The 23,161-nt window shown below is 38.7% G+C and overlaps 1 protein-coding gene across 7 annotated transcripts in view; it reads right to left on the bottom strand.

Annotated features, from left to right (window-relative positions):
• Nucleotides 1-23,161, bottom strand: part of Ziz (dedicator of cytokinesis protein Ziz) — a 69,490-nt gene that overhangs the window by 47 nt on the left and 46,282 nt on the right. For 5 of the 7 annotated variants that reach the window (XM_076205838.1, XM_076205840.1, XM_076205837.1 and 2 more), the window contains 3 exons: nt 18,548-18,666; nt 17,829-17,982; nt 1-1,430 (listed from right to left, as the gene is read on the bottom strand). The exon at nt 1-1,430 is cut by the window's left edge and continues 47 nt beyond it. In XM_076205838.1, the coding sequence (XP_076061953.1) occupies nt 1,314-1,430; nt 17,829-17,982; nt 18,548-18,666 (390 nt within the window). In that variant the 3' untranslated portion in view covers nt 1-1,313. Of the gene's footprint in view, nt 1,431-12,313; nt 17,983-18,547; nt 18,667-23,161 lie in introns of those variants that run through there. The other 2 variants (XM_076205843.1, XM_076205841.1) reach the window with 1 other exon arrangement.

Below are 23,161 nucleotides of genomic sequence, written 5' to 3' on the forward strand. Positions count from 1 at the left end.
ATCAAATCAGAATACACTTATACCAAAAGGACCCTTCCCCATTCCAGAGGAAGTGCCCAGCTATGACAACCTATCCTACGTAATTCACCTAACACTCACTTATTCTCCGTTATTTTAACTCGTTATGAAGGGCCAGCCATTTACCACGCCTACTGCCTGGGTCAGAAACAATGCAGCAAGACACAGCACAGCAGCATGGGCCGCCAGCTGAAGCTGGTTTACCCCCACCGCTGCATTTTAGAATTGAGAACACATATCAATACAAAAGCACCAACTCCCCCCGCTCATCCCATCTTAACTTTGAGTTGCAGTGTCGTTCTACCTTGAGCCACGCTGGTCAAACGCCTTGCAACTGACCCAGACTAACCAGCTATTGATAAAGAATAATGATAATAAACAAATAAATTAATTTATCATATAATAATAATAAATTTTGCTTCAGTAGGATTAATTCAAATATAATAATCATTCAAAATGTGGTCTGGAGGCGTATTCTTCACACTTATTGGCAGGAAATAGACTTCAGATGTACATTATTTTGGCGGTCTAGGAGAGGAAAGAGACGATACAAGCAGAGCAAATGTAGGCGATATTTGTAGATGTGTGTAGTTGTTTATGTCCAGAAGAACAACGGTAAACAAAGCCGATTTAAAACGTGTTGTAGACGACAACAAATGCAGATGTTACCAGTCGTCTGGGAGACCAGTGCAGTAAGATAAGTTTGGAGGCTAGTTGTAGACAATGCCAAGGGGATAATAGAAGTAGATCCTCGGCTATCTAGGAGAGCAACAATAGGCAGTGAAACGGTTTGGATTCTAGATACTGTTCAACGAGGAAGCACCAGGGGAGAATGTTGGTGAGTGGTATTATGTTAAAGTAAGTGCATTGTGCAAATTCTGCAGGTACTACTGTATTGTGTTCAGATGCTTGTGACTCCATGGGGATGTGCTTTGAATGGGGGCGTGTGTCATTACCTTTTCTATTGCCTGAGGCACAACGTACTGGTTACGATCCCAAGATTACTAGCACCTATATGTGTATATATATAATGAGAACATACCCCGCTAACCGGGACGCCGAACGCAGTATTCACGTTATCACAGTAATGGGGAGTAATCTAAAGGGATTCCAAATTCGCTTTCAAGATTCCATATATCCAACTAGTTGTATGGGAAGTGTCCTGGTTTGTTTATGTGGCTGCTGTAATGCTGCCGTTACCTGAAGATTTTCTTAATTAAGATAAACACTTGTTCGTTTACTCTCAACAATCGGAGCGCTGACTATACTTTTGGCGAGTCCTTGCCTACCACTGTTCAATGAAGCCATCTCTTCGCCACGTCTACGAGTACACTTGGGTCACCACACGGTCCGCAGCGTCGGTTTGAGCGTCGGTCGACTAGGCGCTTCTCCAAGATCAAAATAGGGGAAGCCTGTGTGTATCAAAGATACCCTCTTTCAGCATATATGTTCGGGATATTGAATAGCAATGCAGGGGTGTCCATTCCATTATTTCGTCGTTTCATTCATTTGCCTACAAATGTCATTTCATTGCCTAACCAACACGAATCTTGTCAAACACGGAAGAGCGTTAGTTTGCAATAATAAAATCTTCAAATATTTGTTGTATCTAGGCATGTTTTGCTGTTTGAACAATTTAAGGGATTATATTTATTACATGCATAAGTGTCATTCGGGCAAGGTCGTTATTAATAGCCAATTTCAAAATTACTACTTTAGGACGAATACCACTACGCCAGTTTGGACACCCCTACAATGTGACTAAACTATAGACCTATGAAAAAATATTGCTATCATACTGGACTGAGTGAATTGATCTACATCAAATTATTTCACATAAGGTTATTATAATATTGTACAGGTTACAAGATGATCACTACCATAGGCTATTGGTTTTGTGAACTGTCGATTTGCATTCTCCTTCAACACTGATCGGACTGTCATCTTGTATACTGTATACACGTATGATTGAAATATCATCAAATAAATATTCTTATGCTGTAAGAGTTACCGTGTTTAAATTGCGATGGTACAAACCGTGTGGTTCAGTTTTACATAATTATCAACCAAAGCTCATTTTCTCGAATAACTGATGGCGAAAGGCAGATATGAGGAAGTTATCACTAGCATGTGCTGATGGAACTGAACAGTTACAGACATCAAATTAAAACATATATTTACTCAGCAACAAGGGTTGTGGCCTACGTGCAAACTTAATGGCGATCCAGTGGTTAGTCTGCGCTTTGTAAAATATATATATATATCTATCACTCACCTGGGCATACTTGTATTCGATGCATCTGACCTTTAGGACCTACCTTACCATTTATAAATACTGTAAAACCTCAGCTGCTGCCAAAACAACTTATCTATAGTATATGCTACTCTGTAGAGCAAAAATGTCAATTAAAAGCTCAGCTTCACATGAAGTAATGGGATAAGTAACGATCTTGATTTATAAGTCGCCACGTGAATGGGGGGGGGGGACCGCAGGATGTGAACAGTGAACAGCGTGTTGACACTGTTGTGGTTGGAGTTATGGATTTTTTCAGTGTTTGATATCGAGGATGCTTGACACTGAAATTATTTTCATTTAATAATTTTTAAATTCCTGATGACACCATGTTACTAAAATAAATAAAAATAAACTGGAAATAAAAGCAAGTTAAGACCAAAAATGTCGCAAAAATGAACCCTAGCGTCATTTCCCAGTAGCCAGATAATGGTACAAGGCCGACCTCTATAATTCATTTGTAGTTTATCTTTACTGATCAGAAGGAATTACAAAATTTAAAGTAACATTTTTACATGGAGAAAACTTATAACATATAATTACATACATCACATACTGAATAACAGTGGATCAAGTATGTTATATGGTGCAAAGCCAAAGTAAGTAATACACAATTCTAACAACATTCAATATAAATGTAATGAGAACAGCCTTGCACAAACCATGGTTAGAGTAACAACTCTGGCCTATCTGTTCCAACTACTCGTAGCTTTTAAAGAAAGACCAAAGGCTCAATTATAAAGGGATGAGGGGGAGGGGTTGCACTAGGTTCTGTTAGATAATTGCTCCCTTATCTTAGTTGTCCTTGCAGGGTCAACTCCTACCAGTAAAGGAATGGAGGAAGCAGTGGCCCACCTAGTCTCAACAAAGCATTCCCCTCCTGCACTCCTAGGTACCTCCCTATTATTAGGGTAATGAGTCCCCACTCCGCAACACACTAAATCAATTAGACCATATATGAAGATGGCTAACTTCTCAATGGAAGAAATAAATACTACTACCACTGCAATAGAATAACTACTGAGCTACCGCCATCAGCTTCTCCTCCAATAGAAATAAATGACACCTCATTCCTAGACTTAACTAGCTGGCTTTCATCTTGACCCACACTTAGATGAACTGGACTCCAACCTCAACTACCAAAGATTTCTGACCCTACACATTACCAATGGAACATCTCTTGCTGCAGTGTCCTTTCAAATTAGAGGGTTTGTTACTTCATATGGAAGACCCTGCCAAATGTGGCCCATATCAAATAAATCCCCAACAGTAACTCTAGAATCCAGACCCCAATATGACAAGAATCTAGTGTCTAGTCCCTCAACACTTGCTGATGTCCAGATCCAAAACAACCATATGCAACATTCATTACCAGTGTTGGAATAATCACACATTCCACCACTTGCATGTACCTGTCATTGGTTCCATAGTTTTGATGAAATGAGTACATTAAAAAGAAATATTGGTATTAAAAAAAAACCCTCAAAATTAAGTAAACACTGAGAAATACACATGATCTATTTTGCTTCCTTAGAAAGGAAAACAAATACCAGGATAAAGTAAACAGGGTTCAGTATCAGTAGGCTATTAAGTAATCCTTGTCGAGATGATTGACTACAAAATTTTTCTAGACTCTGTGCATGTGATTACTTTAACCCTTTTCATTTAAAATTCACTTGTTGCCTAAGGTTTTGTTGATTGGAAACTTATAGCCCCCACATGTCTTTATTGTATTAGTATGAGAATGTCATGTCACTGGCTGAAAGTACAGTAGTAGAGAGAGGGGTCAGGGGAACAGTAGCTGTCAGCTCTCCTTGTGTTAATAGGTGGAGGAAATAAAGATGAAGATGGCAAAGAGATCACGGGTCCACTAGACCCCTGGGGCTGCACCTCCAAATGGAAATGAGAAAGCTGACAAGATTGGCAGAAAGGAAATGACTCTCTTTGCTGTCCTCACAAAACCACTTCATGCAGGTACCTTTTATCAGGTATTTTGAAACACATAAATAAACCATCATGATTCCATCTAATGCCCAAGTTTTAGTGACAGGTGCCTTATGGACTACAATTCACTTTGCATACTCCACTCTGTGAATCTGTGATAATGGTCTGTAGCAAAAAAGGATTGAACTACCCAAACATCAAGTGTTGATCATATTGTGAAATACATGTACAAAAGCTGTCAGCAAGTCTAACAGATTTCAACAAACATTTTTGTTAAACTGTTCCTTGTTTTTGTAGACATTGATGTATTGCACTTCAACACTCACTTGTTTTCAATGGTGTCAACAGGTTTTATCCAAGATGTTTACAGCAATGTTTTCATAAGCAAGGTCTTACCAAATATTCTGTTTAGACCTTGCTGAAGCTCTCGATGAATGCCTTGTGAAATAACTAAATAATTTTTTGCCTTGAACTAAGGCCAACATTTGACATTATTCTCAATAACTGCAATTGAAATATTTTAAAACTTTCCACAAGTTAGTCGAGACAGGTTTGATCTCTTTTCAATTTTGTCAGCAATGTTCACAGCTTTTTCACAGGAGCAATGTTTCAACTTTGTTTTGTTTCACAACTACTTGTATAAATTTCATTCATGTTAGTACATACATACATATACCCTATCTCCCAACTCCCTTTCCACCCGTTCTCATCCTCATTTCTCACTCTATCTAGCCTAGTAACCCCCATCATACTTCTCAGACACCTCATCTCAAACACATTCAAACTCCTTCTCTCTTCCTCTCTTATGTTCCATGTTTCTGCCCCATACAGTGCTGTTGGCACAATCACTCCTTCATACAGTCTCCTCTTAGCATCCATTCCCAAATGTCTATTCCTCATTACACTCTTTAATCCACCAAGGCATTTACTCACTTCTCTCAGTCTACATTCTACCTCCACCTTCACTCCACCTTTTCCTGCCACATTTGCACCCAAGTATCTAAAACTATCCACTTCCTCCAGTCACTCTCCCTTAATGCTCACTTCCAGTCTACTGCCACTTTCACCCCTTGTACATCTCATCACCTTACTTTTACCCACATTTATCTTTAGCTTTCTTCTATCACATACTCTCCCAAACTCTGTCACCAACTTCCTTAATCCCTCCGATCCTGCCACAAGCGTAGTGTCGTCCGCAAACAACAGCTGGCTCACCTCCCACTTTTCTCCATTTTCTTTAACCATCTCCAATCCCTGACCCACTACCCTTGCATTTACCTCTCGCACCACCCCATCCATGTATAAGTTGAACAGCCAGGGTGACATAACGCATCCTTGATGAAGTCCCACCTTTACCTCGAACCACTCACTCTCTCCATTTCTAATCCTGACACAAGCTCTACTACTTTCATAAAAACTCTTGACAGCTCCTAGAAGCTTTCCTCCTATCCCATATATCTGCATAACCTCCCACAGTGCCTTTCTGTCTACCCTATCGTAAGCCTTTTCCAGATCCATAAAAGCCCAAAAAACATCCTTCCCCTTTCCTATAGCTTTCTTACATATTTGTCTTACCACAAAGATCTGATCTACACAACCTCTACCCGTCCTAAATCCACACTGTTCCTCACCAATTACTCCTGTTCCTCTCCTAATCCTCTCAATCAAGATCCTCCCATAAGCCTTCCCAACTACACTTAACAAGCTAATCCCTCTGAAACTACTACATTCACACTTGTCCCCTTTTCCCTTGTGAAGTGGAACTATACAGGCACTCCTCCAGTCCTCCGGCACTCTACCCTCTCTCCAGCAAACATTAAATAACCTCACCAGCCAGTCCACCATCACTGTACCTCCTTTTTTTTTTTACATTCTGCATGGCATCCATCCAGACCAGGTGCCTTACCTGCTTTCATCATCTTAACAACTGCCTTCACTTCATCCTTCCTTACTTCTCCATTTTCCTCACTCATCATGGTCATTTTCTTAGCATTTCCCACTGCAACTATCTTTCCCTCCCTATCCTCCTTCACATTTAGCAACTCCCTAAAATATTCTGCCCATCTTCCCCTTTCTGCCTTCTCTTCCATTATCATCTCTCCATCTGCACCTTTTACCTTTTCTTCTCTACTTGATTCGCCTCCTCTTCCTCTCTTAATTTCTTTCCAAAACATCTTTTTATTACTTCCAAAATTTTCTGTCATACTCTTACCCCACTTCACATCTGCTCTCCTCTTTGCCTCCTTTACCTTTTGCTTTACTTCTCTTTTCTTTTCTTTGTACCTCTCATATGACTCCCTTGTCCTATTTTGTAACCAATCTGTGAAAGCTCGCTTCTTCTCTTCTACAACCTTCTTTGTTTCCTCATCCCACCATTCACTACCCTTCCTTCTATTTCCTCCTATCCTTCTTGTTCCACAGACCATCCTTGCACACTCTGTGACTCTCTCCTTGAACCATCCCCATTCCTCCTCCACACCTAGCTCTACTCTATCCTTCACTCTCTCCCACTCCTTCAGCTTCTTCTTGTACTCCTTCTCCTTTTCCTTTTCATTTAATGAGTTCACTCTAACCACCTCCCTACCTTTTGTCCCTTTCCTCTTTCTCCATCTATCCTCCACTCTCAACTTACCTTCCACCAAAAAATGATCTGATATTCCCCCACCCTCTCCCCTTAGCACATGTACATCCTTAACTCTTCCTATCATAATCCTATTTACCATTACATAATCCATCAATGCTCTATCTACCACCCTTCCATCCACCACCCTCTCCCATGTGTACTTATGCTTGACTTTCTTCCGAAACACTGTATTTGCTATCATCAACTCTCTAGACACATTTCCACCATCAACTCTCCACTACGATTCTTTCCTGGAACTCCACATTTCCCAACCACTCCATCAATTGGACCATTTCCTACCCTAGCATTAAGGACTCCCAGTACTATTACATTGACATTTCTCCCTAAATCCTCTATGCACTCATTTAAATCTATCAAAAAGGCCTCCCTTTCTTCTACACTCTTCTCACTGCTGGGTCCATATGCACTTACAAAGACCCACATCTCCTTTCCCAGTTTCACCTTCATCCACATTATCCTTGAGGAAACCTCCTTCCACTCCACTACACGTTTACCTATCTCTTCAATTACTAGAATAGCCACCCCTTCCCTCCCTCGCTCACCCTTCCCTTTCAACTTAGTTTCACTCACAGCCAACACATCCATCTTTCTTCTCACAAACATACTACCTATCTCTTCCCTTTACTCTCATCTGTACCACATCCACGCACATTAGAAGACCCAAAGCTTAGGGTGCTGGTCGGAAAACTCCCAGACCCTCTTATGCCTTCTCTTTTTCGTTTAGGAATGTCCCCTGTGGGGCTACAAGGAGAAGGATGCCTAGTCCCACTCCCCGTCCCTTTCTTCTCGCCTCTTACGATCCAAGTGGAAATACTTGGTGGCAGTATTCTTTTCCCCCACCACAGAAAATGAATACTCAGAGAAATGGTACAGGACAGCAGCAAGGGGTTGGGGGACAGCATAACGGAGGGACAGTTGTAGTATAAAAGTGTCATCATTTCTCTATGAACAGAGTTTTCCTCTATCATAGACAAAATGATGTGTGGCTCTGGTCCGTAGGGGCGCCCCATATAGACCCTGAAGTATCAACTGCATGCTACTTTGCCACAATAACAAGCTGAAATACATAGATTCCGTTGTAATGTTGAAATACATAGATTCTGTTGTAATGATAAATGCTTTCATTAGTTTTTCCCTAATAAAGGGGTTAATCCACCTCATTTACCTCCTTCAACCTGGTGATAATTTCATTCATTATGTACAAGTAAATGTGCCACACAATATTCTATTTAGTTGTAGGGTGGGTTCTAGACTGCATGTTAGTGATTATATAAATTATATTGTTGTAAATAAGCTTGAATATACTGTATTCACAAATCAGGCAAAATCTTAGAATTTTACAAAAATTAAACATTTACATTGTGTATATTTAATTATTTTACATACAAATATAATTCAATGTTTACATTAGGTAAATAAAAACACCAATACTAATGCTACTAGATTCTTAAACTTTGTAGATCTACTGTACCATATTCTTTAATGACACTCCATTGATGAAACCAGTTTGTGCAAACTATTTTACTATCTAAAAAACATTAGTACTTTGAGGTAGTGTTAACTGTGAATGAACACTTTAAAGAAACAGGACTGACTCCTGCAGTTCACTGAAGTTCAAACATAGACAGAAGAACATCAGTCGTGATTGTTAATAAACAAGTTGAAAACCATTACATATTTCACATAAAGTCTCAAAGAAGTCACTGTCATCTGCTATTATTGTTACTTGATGATGCAAGATTCCCTGATACTGCTGTGTAACGATAACTATTATTCTACAGTAATCATCTAATGGATGATCAAGAAAATTTATCTACTTGACTCTTCGTACCTCTTCCTAAATTGATGTGATGTTGGGTTGGGTATGTGCTGTAGGTCAGACTTAGTGATGTCATCTAAAAATGTCTTATTTCTGCAGGAGTTTATTCATTGCTTTTACTTTGTGCACAGTGGAGATCAATATCTAGATAGATGTTAAAGGTTAAGTGAATGAATATCTAGTACTATTAATCTTTCTCTGTCATTCACTTCTGGAAATGGAAAAAGATGACATTCCTTGGATTTTTTTCATTTTCATTATTTTTTTTTATTCATATTAAATTAGTATAATTAAATACTACTGTATATGGGGATACCCTCTGTTCAGTTATGAATTTAATACTTCTAACTTTATGGTAGTAAAACTTTGTCTGGGTAATTGTAGATGATATCATTCAGCAGTGAAAGTGCCCTCTGTCCAGTAATTAAGTCACACAAACGAGAGATGGATTGGAAAAGTCTGTCAAAATACAAGAAATTAGTCTTAGTGTAAAAAAAAAAAAAAAAAAAAAAAATGTATTCACAGGATGAATACAGGAAGAAAACCCATTGCAGGCACACAGATATGTTCTGACAAAAATTGTCACAACTGTGGGTAGTTGTGATTTTTTTTTTTTTTTTTTTTTGAGTATTTCCAAACTATTTCATTAAAAGGAATCCCCACCATCTAGAATTAGACCATAAGCAGTGTCGTTACATTTATTTTTTATTCTTTCTGTTTGGGGGGTGTTTCAGGTGATGTCAGCCCAGGGGGAACTCCTAATTTCCTAATATTAAGATATGCCTCAGTTAATTGTAATTGAAGTTGTAACTTTATATTTTCTAATTGTTGTCATACAGTTTTACTGTTTTCAGCGATTGTGTAAGCACAATGGGTTTTCTCAGGTTGAAATCATTTTACAGTATTCCTCTCTTCTATGAATGGGGAAAGCCAACTCAGAAGCATTTGAAAGTAAGACTGATGGTTTGACATGACTGTATGTTATCACCAATAATTCACCAGTATGCCTGTCATCCTGGAGGAGTCAAGAAAAGAGGGAGGGAATGGGGTGGATGGGAGTGGAGTATGTGGGGATGGAATGGGTGGGAGTGGTTTTTCTGCCTTTGTATTTTTGGTTATCTCCCTTGTAAGGGGGAAGGGGCCTTTGGTATATGTATGTATGTATGTCTGTGTATAATTCATGACTGCATTCTTCTGAGCCAGGCAGAGGGTAAGGGACTGGGATGACCCTTCATCCAAGAGGAGTTAAAATAAAAGGGAAATGGGTGATGGTTGGTAGCAGGATAGGTGCATGCCTTGGCTAGTTGTCTCTCATAAAGGGGAAGAAGTCTATTGGTATTTAGAAGCTTCTAGAGATCACTATCCTCTGCTCTTGTTACAGGATGGACTGTAAAGTTGAGAGGAAATTGTGGAGTTGGTGAAGGGAAGTTTGAAAGTAGGTTAAAAAGATTGAAAGAAAAGAAAGGAATAGAAAAAAATCAAGGGGACTGGTGACTTGCTAATTCACATTTGGCATGGACTTATGACTTACCTGGTGGGAGTCAGTTCCTAAGGATACTGAATTGGTGAGGTGGCAGTAAACTTCACCTCTGAAGCAGGAGGAAGGCTCCTTTTGGTTTGACATGTATATTAGTATTATTTTTTTTTTCCTTGTTCAAAATGTGTAGAGGTAGAGTGACACAAATTTCCAAAAATTGCTGTCAACAAAATTAACAAAAGAAACTACAATGGTAGAGTGACACAAATTCCCAAAAATTGCTGTCAACAAAATTAGCAAAAGAACAAACTACAACTAACTACAACATGTCAGTATTGACTATATTATTAATTCTTACAATGAGTGATATGCTTTTACATGTGACATGTACTAATGCAATAGCCTCTGACCGAGTGATGTTCCAAACTGACTTTAGTTTTGATGAATTCCAGATAAATTTTAGCAGTCGAGTGGGCAGAAAATGGGATCTTGATCACACGAGAATCCATTTCCCCATGAATGCATTCCTCAGCTGAATAAAATCATATGACATCAGGTAAACCAAACTTTTTCATAGGCATTACCTGGTTGACAGATTAAGCAATGAATTACAATAGGAACATGAGGAGGGCAATAGTTCTGGTATCTACGGGCTTCTTTTTACGAAACTTATGTAATCATGGGCATACACCTTGATTACACCACTCCCCTGATAAGGAGGAAATGGCCTTTAGATATACATATAATAGTGGGGAATCTTTAATTTTTCTTCCTCATGTTCACTACTCTTGCATAATTACTTCACCATATATAGTCACACATATAATGAAACTAGCTAAATTCACTGTCATACTCAGTCATATGCCGATGCACTCTGCCCAGCTCTGCTTATTTTGATCTCTCATGATGTCGCAGATCTTCCACAAGAGAGACCAAGGGCAATGGATTGATTGATCTCATGTTGTCCTACTGCCATCTTGCATTGTCTGATGTCTTTTACATCTTGTGTGCCCAGCATATCCTAATACCCATACACATATCCTGCAGTTTCCTCTTCAGGAAGGGAAAGAAGTTAAAGATGTTCCCATTAAAATCAAAAGTGGTACATTATATAGAGGCTGGAATATTGATGGAGGCATATATGGTGAATTAAGTAGAGGTTGCTGAACCGAAAATAAAATAAAAAATGCCTCAAAACTGCTTAAAGCGAAGAAGTCAGAGAAAAGAAAAGAAGAAAAAAAAAGAAGAAGAAAAAAAAAAAAACATATACAAAGGACTGGAGGAGGCAATATTCAAGTGGTACAAAGAGGAATTTTTTGCTAGGGTACTTGTAAAGGGCACAGATACTTGGAAGTCCACCAGACACATAGCATGTTGGAACATTCTCGTCAGCATGGCCTCCACATGCATAGTTTGAGTTGACTTAAGAGTTTTACTAAAAATCAGTGAAGTTTTGGCTTTGGTTTGTCATACAACAACCTGAGGATATGAGAGGTTTATGGGAAGAAAAGAGAGAGAAGAAGAAGAAGAAAAAAAAATCAAGGCCTTAAAGCCTAAGCATATAAACATTCAAGCTTTTAATAAGAAAGTACAAAACTTTCAAGATACTGAACATGCAATGTATAAAATCACATTAGAAAAAAAAAAGTTCATACAAAATGCTTTAAACATTAAGGATATGAAAAAAAAAAATAGTTCTTTTCAGTTTAATTATGCTGGCATTATGGTCTACCACTTTCAATCAGTAAAATAACAGTGTATCTAAGTTATTGTTCTGTATCCAATGAGGTACACCAACAATCCCTCAAAAAATACAATGGAAATGTCGAAGGCAGGTTTGTTGGCTTGGGGCACAGCCACGCACTCCCAATGTCCAGAAGCGACAATGCTAGGCTAGCACGTGCAACATTGTATCACATTCACAATAGGGGGATAAGTCATGCATACTATCTGGGGATCTGTAAGCCTGTCATCTTCAAATAAAGTATGTAAAAGCAGATGACCTTAAATTATATCATTATTAGCTTTTAGGATTAATGAAATGAAAGTAATGGATGTAATAGATGCTGTAATCTTGAGCTGACAAATTGACATAAGTTGAAGAAAAAGAAATGAAAAAAAAAAAAAAAATACTTTCACTAAAACAATCGTGGAAAAAAAATTCCTAAATATCAATAACCGCATGTTTTTACAGAGGTTTCAGCATCTGTTCAACCTTTGGTTAGAGTGGTAGACACAATCTACAATAAAGCAAAGGTTTTCATTCCTTTATAGCTAAAAATAATACCAACATCAATGTCCTTTAAAATGTCTGCACATAATCTTTCATTCAAAACAATCTCAGGTTTCATAGCTTACTCATTACACAATGATGAAGAAAAAAATATATGTATAGAACCCTTGCATAATAACATGCTACACAAAAAAGGAAAAGAAAAAGAAAGAAAGAAAAAAAAAATTGATCTCAAGGTTCATATCTTCTGGCATTCTAGCAATAACTACGGACTTGCAACTGTTTGTTTATGGTTAAGTGGTTACATGATCAGGGTATTGGTAGTTGGTTAGTTACAGTGTTCTTGGACAGGGGTTCTTAGACTTTGGTCTATGTACCCACAAAGGTATACCTGAACCTAATTTTCACTCTTTCCTAGCAAAACTTCTCTACATCAAAAAATGGAAACTAAATCTAGCACATCTTAATATAGATAATGTGTACCACTGTGGTACATTGGTTTTGATCTTACTTCACACCAAGAGGGCCCATGTAGGGACTAATGTTGGGTGTGTGGCTTGTGGTGATCCTGTGAAATAAAAATCAGAAGAGCATCCCTACCACATTTACAAAACCTGTCAACACCTTCATCTCTGGACTGGGCCTAAGATCTCTAACAATTCTGACAGTATGTCCACCACGTTTTTATATAAAGAAAGCAGACAACTACTGACTGAATCCCCCTCCTACCACTACAAGCTGGTGACATAGAAACTGTCACATGCTAATATAACAAAGACAACAGTCCAAAGTTTCTTCCCAATGAGATCTGTGGGAGGACCCAAGGACTGTTGATAGTAACTATTGGGCTACAGGTCTGAAATTTGAGGCAGTTATTATCATTATTGGACCCAGGTACAAATTCAATGGCTACCATGACTGGTTCATTTGCAGCTCACAAATCTGTGATAGGACAGTTCATAAAACTGGCTTTGTTTACATGTAGGTCACTTTTTCATGTATCAGTTAAGGTGTGGGGGGGAGGCACTTTTAAAGATGCAATTGGGGGGAAAACCAGCTTTGGCTGAACCCCACAACAGATAAATTGTGCTGGACTTTACTACATTTGACCTACAAAGTGTGGTGGGGCACATGCAACTTTTAATCTCCGAGGTGATATGACAGGAGTGGCTTTTGGTGAGTGGGTACATACTTTGAGTCAGCCACCCCACAAAACTGTTCCTCATGGATGGACATCAACATTCAAAGAAAACTAAAACTGATACACTATTAAAGTTCAAGAACCCCTGCAAGTGATTTTTAAAAATTGGTTACCTACTGTTGGATGATGGCTGACAATGGTTTGCTGGTAGGCAAGGATGGTTAGTTTCTATTTTCTGCTAGGTGGTGGATAAGCTTGAGCAGTTACTTATTGTTGGGTAGTGGTTATGGCTGACTGGTCATACAATGAACAGTTAACTTCGTATGGGTTGAAAAGGTTGATGTGAGGGTATGTGTCATAAGTGGGAATTGTATCAAATTGATGCCAAAGAAATGAATGAATAAATGAAACAGAGACAAAGTCATTGGCCCCCTTGCATGTTATGACACAAGATATGTCATATTTATCTTTCCACATGTCAAATGATGCATATGCTGTAGGAAAATAAATAAATAAATATATAAAGTTTTCAAGATAAATGCAGCAAATTTAGCAGTGGCACAGAGAAGTAACATTTTGCTAAATGAATTACATGATACAATGGCATCAAGTTATGGCTGCCAAGCTATAACTCCCATCTAGGAGTTGTATTGGCTGAAAGTAGAAAGAAAACTTATCAAACTAATTACACATGCAAGAGGGTCAATGAGATAAATATAAAACATTTTATAAATCCTTAGACAACATCAATCTTACTTATATTTCTTTTCTAAACTTAAGCCAAGCAATTTAATTCAGCTGAAGACAACTTCCCATTATTCAAGGGTTAATCACATATCTCTATGAGTAATATAAAACTCAGTGCAAATAGGTGGGTAACTTGAACAAGTGTTGGTGAAAAAATAATGTACAAAACTGATGTAAATGTGAATAAAATAAATGTGTGGGCGAGAAATGTTTTGGGGAAAATAATAGACATGAAATGTCAATATCCATAAACGGAAAGTATAATTATCCCCATGAACCTGGTGGCACAGTTTATACATTTTGTTTTGGCTACCACCAAGCCCATTTCATTTAGTTGAAGGGTAGTCCCCACACAAATGGGGCTTAAGATAATGTGAAAGAACCCCTTCCATCCAGTTGGCATACCTCGTAGACTTGGTTCTGGTTAATGACAAATTACTTCACCCAATCAGTGGCCCTGAGGTGATCAAGGGAGGAAACGGTAGATATATACGATTAACAAACGTACAACTATTAGTCCTGTGGTAAACTTTATAGCTTTTATTCTGGCCACTCATGGACTATTACATTCAGCTATGGGACAACCTATGGAATTAATGCAAATTCGTATCACAATTGATCCCTCCAACATCAGGGCACACTCAAAACAATGTTACAATGGTAAATGCCATGTAATTTTTCTCAGCTGAGAGGCTGCACCTGGACTGAAGGGGTTTCAGCATATTTGGAAGAGAAATGGGAACAAGAGCAAATGAAGATGAAAGGTCGGGATAAATGCAAATGGATAATACAGTTGGACACATAAAAACTCAGCAGAGAAATGCCGTCCCTACTGCCGCTTAAGACGTCGCATCCCATAAGCTGTGTCCGACACCACATATGAAATGATAACTATAATTTCTAGTCATAGAGGACCACATTTAAAGGGGGCATAGGAGGACATCTATAAAAAATACACATACAATTTTAATCTGTGACTTTTGACACTACAATTAAATAAAGACATATCAGCTACAACACATCTATATCAATGGATATAATCTTAGAATAACCCAATCAACTATTAAAAAAATATTATGGAATCAGGGAGACAGGTAAAATTGTAAAAAGTTATAAAATCATGGTAATACAACTAATGCTTGGCAGTATTGTGCAGAGGTTTCACAATTGTCAAGCCAATGATTTACTCTACAGCGGCTCTGCCATATTTACTTTGACATTAATAAAACACCTTATAAAATTCTAAAGTGTGTGGCATGAATAACCAGTTATGATATTCAGTAACTTTGACATTTCTTGACCACTTTCGCTACAGCTGCTGGCCGATATAAACGAAATGTTAGTCACACAACAGCTTAGCCACTTCTCTACACTACACACCTTCTGCTTTCTTGTCGCTGCAAAACGTTTCCTATCTCTTTAACTTTTCTTTTTTGTGTTTGCCCTTTCAGAGTACAAGGCTTGACTTAGACGATTTCATTCTACAAATCAATGCAATTCTGGTAATACCTAGTAACAGAAAATTAACTAATCAACTAAACTAAAAAAGAAATGTTTTGGGCACAGAGGAATAGTCAGATGATTAATTCATTTATCAACTTAATATTATGGAGGGACTACTGTGTCTTTAGCAAGATTAATTTAGTTTATTACAAAATCCATGTATTCTACAGTTCTAGAAATATACCTTCTCAAATAATACATCTGATTTCCTCTATTCCTCTTCTCAGATCAATGTGAAAATAATAATAATAATAATAATAATGTCATATAATTCTTCAGTAAATTAAAACAATATAAAGGCATTTGTATTTCTGAGTATTAAATCAAGTTCGACTACAAGATGGGCAAAACTAAACAAATAACAAGCCGGAGAAAAGGTTTCCCAGCATGAGTGTTTCTCTACTTATGGTTTTTCTAATCATTGCATAGAAACCATGTTTACAATTAACATAGCCTACTTACAAAAATAAAACAATCATAGCTTGTGACTTAGTCCCTTGTACTGTGTAACTGCTCCTGTGCAACATCAACTGATGCACGCTTAAAATTCTGTCTTCCTTGGCCGATTGGAAATTCACATTTGCAAACCTCATTTAAAACATTCACCACTCAACTGCAATGTCATTCACTACCACTTTATACACTGTAGCTGCCATATTTATGGTCATGGTTAGATACTCTTGGGAAAGTAAAATATCCCAGGAAATGCTGCCAGTAGGTGAGCAGAAAGGTACCATATCATATGTATCTCACCTTCAATAAATCTAGCTTCAAAAACTTGAAAAACACCAATCAGACTGACACAAGCTAGATGAGTGAAGGCATTCACACAAAAGGTATCCCACAGCTATTGAAAAGTGAAAAGAGAAAGAACAGCACAATGTATTGTACATAGTGAACTTGTTCTCTGCCACAGCAACTGTTCTACTAGAGATAGGCAACAAGAATAGTGACTGACTAGTTGATAGTAAGTACGGAATTGTGAGTACTATGGAATATGGCATTCAAATGTCTTCTCTTACTAACACGGCACAAACATGAACACACGCTACCTTGCAAAATTGTGACTTATGGGTCTGATTATTCAACCTTCTTAATCATAATTTGTGAATACTTTATCGAATTATGCTTCTACTGTAAATCCCACATTGGGAAACAATCATTTAAAACAATTCAAAGAATACAGAATAAAACAAAAAAAAATTCTGCTTTTCTTTTTCACAAAATATTTGCATATTTCATTACCATCTGACCTCCAATTTTCTTAAAAATATTTTTCATCTCTCGTAAATCTCTACGAAAACTTCAACAACATATCTAAAGGTTAAAATCCTTACCTCAGATCTATTTCAATCTCCTTATTGAATAATTTATGTTGTGCTTTACTATTGTGAAAAATGGTTTGTGCTCAGGGTTGGAGAAGGGGGGGGGGGTGAGGGATCGTGATGGGTTGAGATTCTTTCCAAACTTCTTTTGTCTGGCGCCAAATTTGGCGCAACAGTCATATTGTCAGCTCAAACACTAAAAATATATGAAGAAGACAACTACCCTGCATTACATGAAGCTCTACTATACACTTACAAAACAGTGGCATGCTATGAGGTCGTTTAAAGCTTGGGCACGGTACAAATCATAACGTCATCACCATTGTCATAAGACCACAGAAAATACTTTTGAATCCCTATGGGCACAGTTCCCTCGAGCAGAATGATGTTGACTCGACCTTAGGCCACACTGGTGCCTTTGGTATGCTGAGAGGAAGCCTCACTACAGCATGTTAGCCAAACAAACATGCTGCACTGGAGCCTTACGCGAGCCAAACACACTTGGGCTATGGTGAAACCTTGGGTAAAATGACCTAGCTACTAAGGCTACACTGGGGCTTTGGGGACAGAAACCTGAGGCTCGTATTAAAAAGATCATAATCAGGCTATACTGGAGCCTCCCGGAGAGCTGATCATGCTTAAATAATGCTGTGAGGAGCGCTTGATCACACTATCCACCTGTACCTGAGCTGCCAACAAAGGCTCACAAAGGATGGTTGACAAAGAGTTGAGGAGGTCCGTGAAGTTGTTTTCGAGTGCCATCTGGTATTCGTATTGGTCGTTGCTAATCACTGTGGCATTCAGTTCGAGTGCCTGCTTTGAAGCAAACATGAATTCCCTGAAAAATACAAAATTTAGCAGTTTACATAATAAATATCCAATGCAATAGCTGCATCAACAAGATTAGGCCTGAATGTATTTGGCCTTATGGACTTTCAATATTGTGTCACATTTTATAGCTTAATATTAAGATGATTTTATTCAACTTGGGCAGTAGATATCAGACTGTAGGTTTTGTTTCTAAGTCATCAGCTGGGAGAAGAGGCAGGAGCAGAGAAGGGAGTAGTTACTGCTGTCTACTCTCCTTACATGAAGAAATGAGTGAAAGTTAACTGAAGCTGATAGATACAAGATATCCAGACACCAAGTACTAACACCTTAAAGCTGCACCTCGAGATGAAAATATGAGGGTATTGATAGAATTCGAAGATTTACAGCAAGGGCATGATTCTCTACAATATCTGTTTCAAAGGATCACCACTGTAGTCCCTTATGAGGGGTATTTGATTTAGTGGGGAATAGTTTTGTTCTTGAAAGTAATGTGTTTGTGTATCTCTTTCTCATGTTACATTAATGATGGATTCAAATTATATATTTCATGAACTTCTTTATTTTGAACTTACCTGTAGACTTCCTTGAGCCGTGAAGTTTGGTTTGCTGGATACGAAGGAGCATGGTTCTCCCCGAGGAAGGTGGAAGCATAAGCAAGTGGTCCAGCATTCACCTGAACACTGATGCTCCCCTGCAGGATACAAAAGATAGGGTATTAGTATTTTGTCTGTGGTAATTGGTGCATCTATCCTTAAGGATAATACTACACCAGAGGTGGAACTGGTCAGGCATTTCATACACATGATGCAACATTTGACTAATCACAAAGGATGTTGTCCACAAAGTGCTTGTTTAGGGTTAATTTGTAAGTAATGGGTTGCCAATAGCCACCAATGTTATAAGGAATGTGTCTCCAGGTATTAACCCATTACCCAGCAAGGACGAGTAAACTCGTCTTCACCCAATTTTTCTTTTTCAGAGTATAATTGTTGAATTAGGGCCATTCTCAGCCATCAACAAGTATACTCAGTGAATTTTACATCTGGTTGCTGTGTCTCTTCTGCCTTAGGATACATTTGTTAGTGTTAAGGTATCAGTCAAATGAAGCAGACTCATTGCTTTTGCACACATACACTCACTTTTTTTTTTATGAATTATGCCAAGATGTCGAGCTCAGATGATGAGAATGAATATGAAGCTTCAATTAGAAGCTTGGATACGTGAGGTGAGAGTGCAAGTTCATCTGACGATGGCTATTCTCTCTCAAGTGGGGAGGAGGAAGAGGAGGAGGATTTATGACATTGGTGTCGACATGATGTGTCGGAACAAAACATGCTTTCTCCACCACCATGCTTCCCATTCACTGGAAATCCTGGATTATCAATTGTAGAATAAGATATAAAAAAGAGTAAGATAAGTGTGTAATTTCCCTTTACTTTTGATTATTAAGTTGGAAAAAAAAAAAAAAAAAAATCTCGTTTTTGTTGGCAATGGTATCTTCAAAATAAAATTTAAAGTAAAATATTGGTAATACATAAAAATAAAAGTTATTTTCATAATCAGTTTGAAAAAAAAAAAAAAAAAAAAAAAAAAAAAATGTCTTAAAATGAAACGTCTTCCCCCCAAAAAGTTGCCAGGTAAGGGGTTAACCTCAATATGAGTCAAATACTTGTGTGCTACCTGATGTACTATGATCTGATGATGCATCACAATATGTGTATTATAAGACACACAGCTACAGCTGTAATACTCATTCTCTTTCACCCTGAATTTTGGTAGCCACAGAAAATGCGATCATGCCTGTTCACAGAATATGGGGATCATTCAGCTACAACTACAAAATAAATATAATCAGGATGCCGATGCCAGCATCCTTGTACACCCACTCATGCCTCATGACACCGACATCGGCATTATTGTACACTGAGGGTTAAATAATAACTGATGCCCCCACTTTCACTGACTTGCAATAGTCCTTTGGTCCTCAATTGTTGTTTGTGTTGTACATACAAACATATACCAACGGCTTTTTCCCCCTAAGACGGGAGGTAGACAAAGGCATAATCCACTCCCATTCATTCCATCCCCACATACTCCACTTCCATTCACCACCCCTCCTTCCCTCTTTTCTTGGTTCCTCCTGGATGATGACGGGTCATCCTTGCATTTTGCCCACTGCCCTGGGTCAGAAGCAATGTACCAAGGCACAGCACATCCACAGAAAGGCCTCTTCATTTAATTGGTGACCCCCTTCTCTGTCCCTTCATGCAGAAAAAGAGATGGGGAGAAATTCCTTCAGGTTGTATCAAAATATTCAAACATACTCCCTCACCCCCCATCCACTCCCATGCATCACAGTATCATCTATTCACAATCATTCTCCACTCACCCCTATCTTCTGTCTTCTCCCTTCCTTCCTCAACAGACATTTCCCTCTTTCCCAATGCCCCTTTTACCCCATCCATCCATCTCATCCTTGGTTACCCCCTCATGTTCACTCCCTCCACCTCTGCCTTCCACACCTCTTTTACTAATCTTTCTTCATTCATTCTTTCCATGTATCCAAACCATCTCAATACTCTTTTATCAACCCTATCTCCCAACTCCCTTTCTACCCCTGTTCTCCTCTTTCCCTCCTCGTTTCTCACTCTATCTAGCCTAGTAACTCCTACCATACTTCTCAGGCATTTCATCTCAAACACATTCAAATTCTTCCTCTCTTATGTCCCATATTTCTGCCCTATACAGTGCTGTTGGCACAATCATTCCATACAATCTCCTTTTAAAATGCATTTCCAAATGTCCCAATTTCCTTAAACCCTCCTCTGATCCTGCTACAAGCACAGTGGAGACAGCAACCAACAACTAGCTTATCTCCCATTTTTCTCCATTTTCTGTAACCATCTCCAATCCCTTGTGTTTACCTCTCACACCACCCCACCCAAGTATAAACTGAACAGCCAAGGTAACATAACACATCCCTAGGGAAGTCCCACCTTTAACTCAAACCACTCTCTCTATTTCTAATTCTAACACAGGCTTTACTACTCTCGTAAAAACTCATGACTGCTCTTAGCAGCTTTCCTCCTATCCCATATATCTGCAATACCTCCCACAGTGCCTTCCAATCTACCCTGTCATGAGCCTTTTCCAAATCCATAAAGGCCCAAAAAACATCTTTTCCTTTTCCTAAAGCTTTCTAACATATCTACCTTACAATAAAAACCTGATCCACGCAACCCCTACCTGTCCTAAACCTACACTATTCCTCAACAATTACTCCCTCTGTTCCCCTCCTAATCATCTCGATGAAAACCCTCCCATAAGCCTTCCTAACCACACTCGACAAACTGATCCCTCTGAAACTATTACACTCACACTTGTCCCCTTTTCCCATGTAAAGTAGAACTATACAGCGTCTCCTCCAGTCCTCCAGCACTCTACCCTCTTTCAGACAAACATTAAACAACCTCACAAGCCAGTCCACCATCACTGTACCTCCCTTTTTTAGACACTCCAAATGACACCCATCTAACCCAGGTGCTTTACCTGCTCTCATAATGTTAGTAACTGCTTTCATCTCATCTTTCCTTATTTCTCCTCCATTGTCCTCATTCATCACTATCATTTTCTTAGCAATTTCCACTACAACTACCTTTCCCTCCCTATCCTTCACATTTAGCAACACCCTAAAATACTCTGCACATCTTCCTCTTACTGCCTTCTCTTCCATTATCATCTCTCCATGTGGACCTTTTATTTTTTCTTCTCTACTTGATTCGCCTCCTCTTCCTCTCTTAATTTTCTTCCAAAACATCTTTTTATTACTTCTAAAATTTTCTGTCACACTCTTACTCCATTTCACATCTGCTTTCCTCTTTGCCTCCTTTATTTTATGCTTCACTTCTCTTTTCTTTGTACCACTCATATGATTCTCTCATCCTATTTTGTAGCCAATCTATGATGTTCATTTCTTCTCTTCTACAACCTTCTTTGATTCCTCGTCCCACCACTCACTACCCTTCTTTCTATTTCCTCCCATCATTCTTGTTCCACACACACCATCTTTGCACACCTTGTGACTCCCTCCTTGAACCATCCACATTCCTTCTCCACTCCTAGTTCTACTCTATCCTTCATTCCCTCCCACTCTTCTCTTAGCTTCTTGTACTCCTTTTCTTTCTCATTCAAACAGTTTACTCTAAGCACCTCCCCACCTTCTGTCCTTTTCCTCTCTTTTCATCTATCCTCCACTCTTAACTTACCTTCCACCAAAAATTCATTTGATATTCCCCCACTCTCTTCCTTAGAACATGTACATCCAAAACTCTTCCTGCTCTTCTGGTTACCACTATACAGTCCATTAAAGCCCTATCTACCACCCTTCCATCCACTACCCTCTCCCATGTGTACTTATGTTTGACTTTCTTCCTAAACACTGTATTTGCTATCATCAACTCTCTAGACACATCTCTACCATCATCTCTCCACTATGATTTTTTCCTGGAACTCCAGACTTCCCAACCACTCCGTCTATTGGTTTGTCTCCTACCTTAGCACTGAGATATCCCAATACCACTTCATTGACATTTCTCCCTAACCCCCCAATATGCACTCATTTAAGTCTATCCAAAAACCTCCCTTTTCTCGAAACTCTTCTCACTACCAGGCCTATATGCACTTACAAAAACCCACATCTCCCTTCCCAGTTTCATCTTCATCCACATTAACCTTGAAGAAACCTCTTTCCACTGCACCACATGCTTATGTATCTTTTCACTTACTAGTATAGTCACCCCTTCTCTCATTCTCTCTTCACTCATGACACCCTCCCAACTACACTCCCAAACTCAGTGCCAACACATTCATCTTTCTTTTTTCACAAACATACTGCCAATCTCTTCCCTTTTACTCTCATCTGTACCACATCCATGCACATGAAAAGACCCAAACCTTTGGGTTATGGTTGGAAAAAAAAAGCTCCTCCCAGACCCTCTTATGCCTTTGGCTTTTTTTAGGGATGTCCCCTTTGGGGCAACAGAGAGTAGGATGCCTAGTCCTATCCCTGTCCTGTTTTTGTCACCTTTTACGACTCAAGTAGGAACACTTGGTTGCAGTATTCTTCCACCCCCCCTCACCCCACAGGGTTCAGCAAAATAAGAAAATAAATCTTCAGAGAAGTGGTA

Source organism: Oratosquilla oratoria, chromosome 22, assembly GCF_046742065.1.
Source record: "Oratosquilla oratoria isolate Oo_2021 chromosome 22, ASM4674206v1, whole genome shotgun sequence".
NCBI classification, from domain to species: Eukaryota; Metazoa; Arthropoda; class Malacostraca; order Stomatopoda; family Squillidae; genus Oratosquilla; species Oratosquilla oratoria.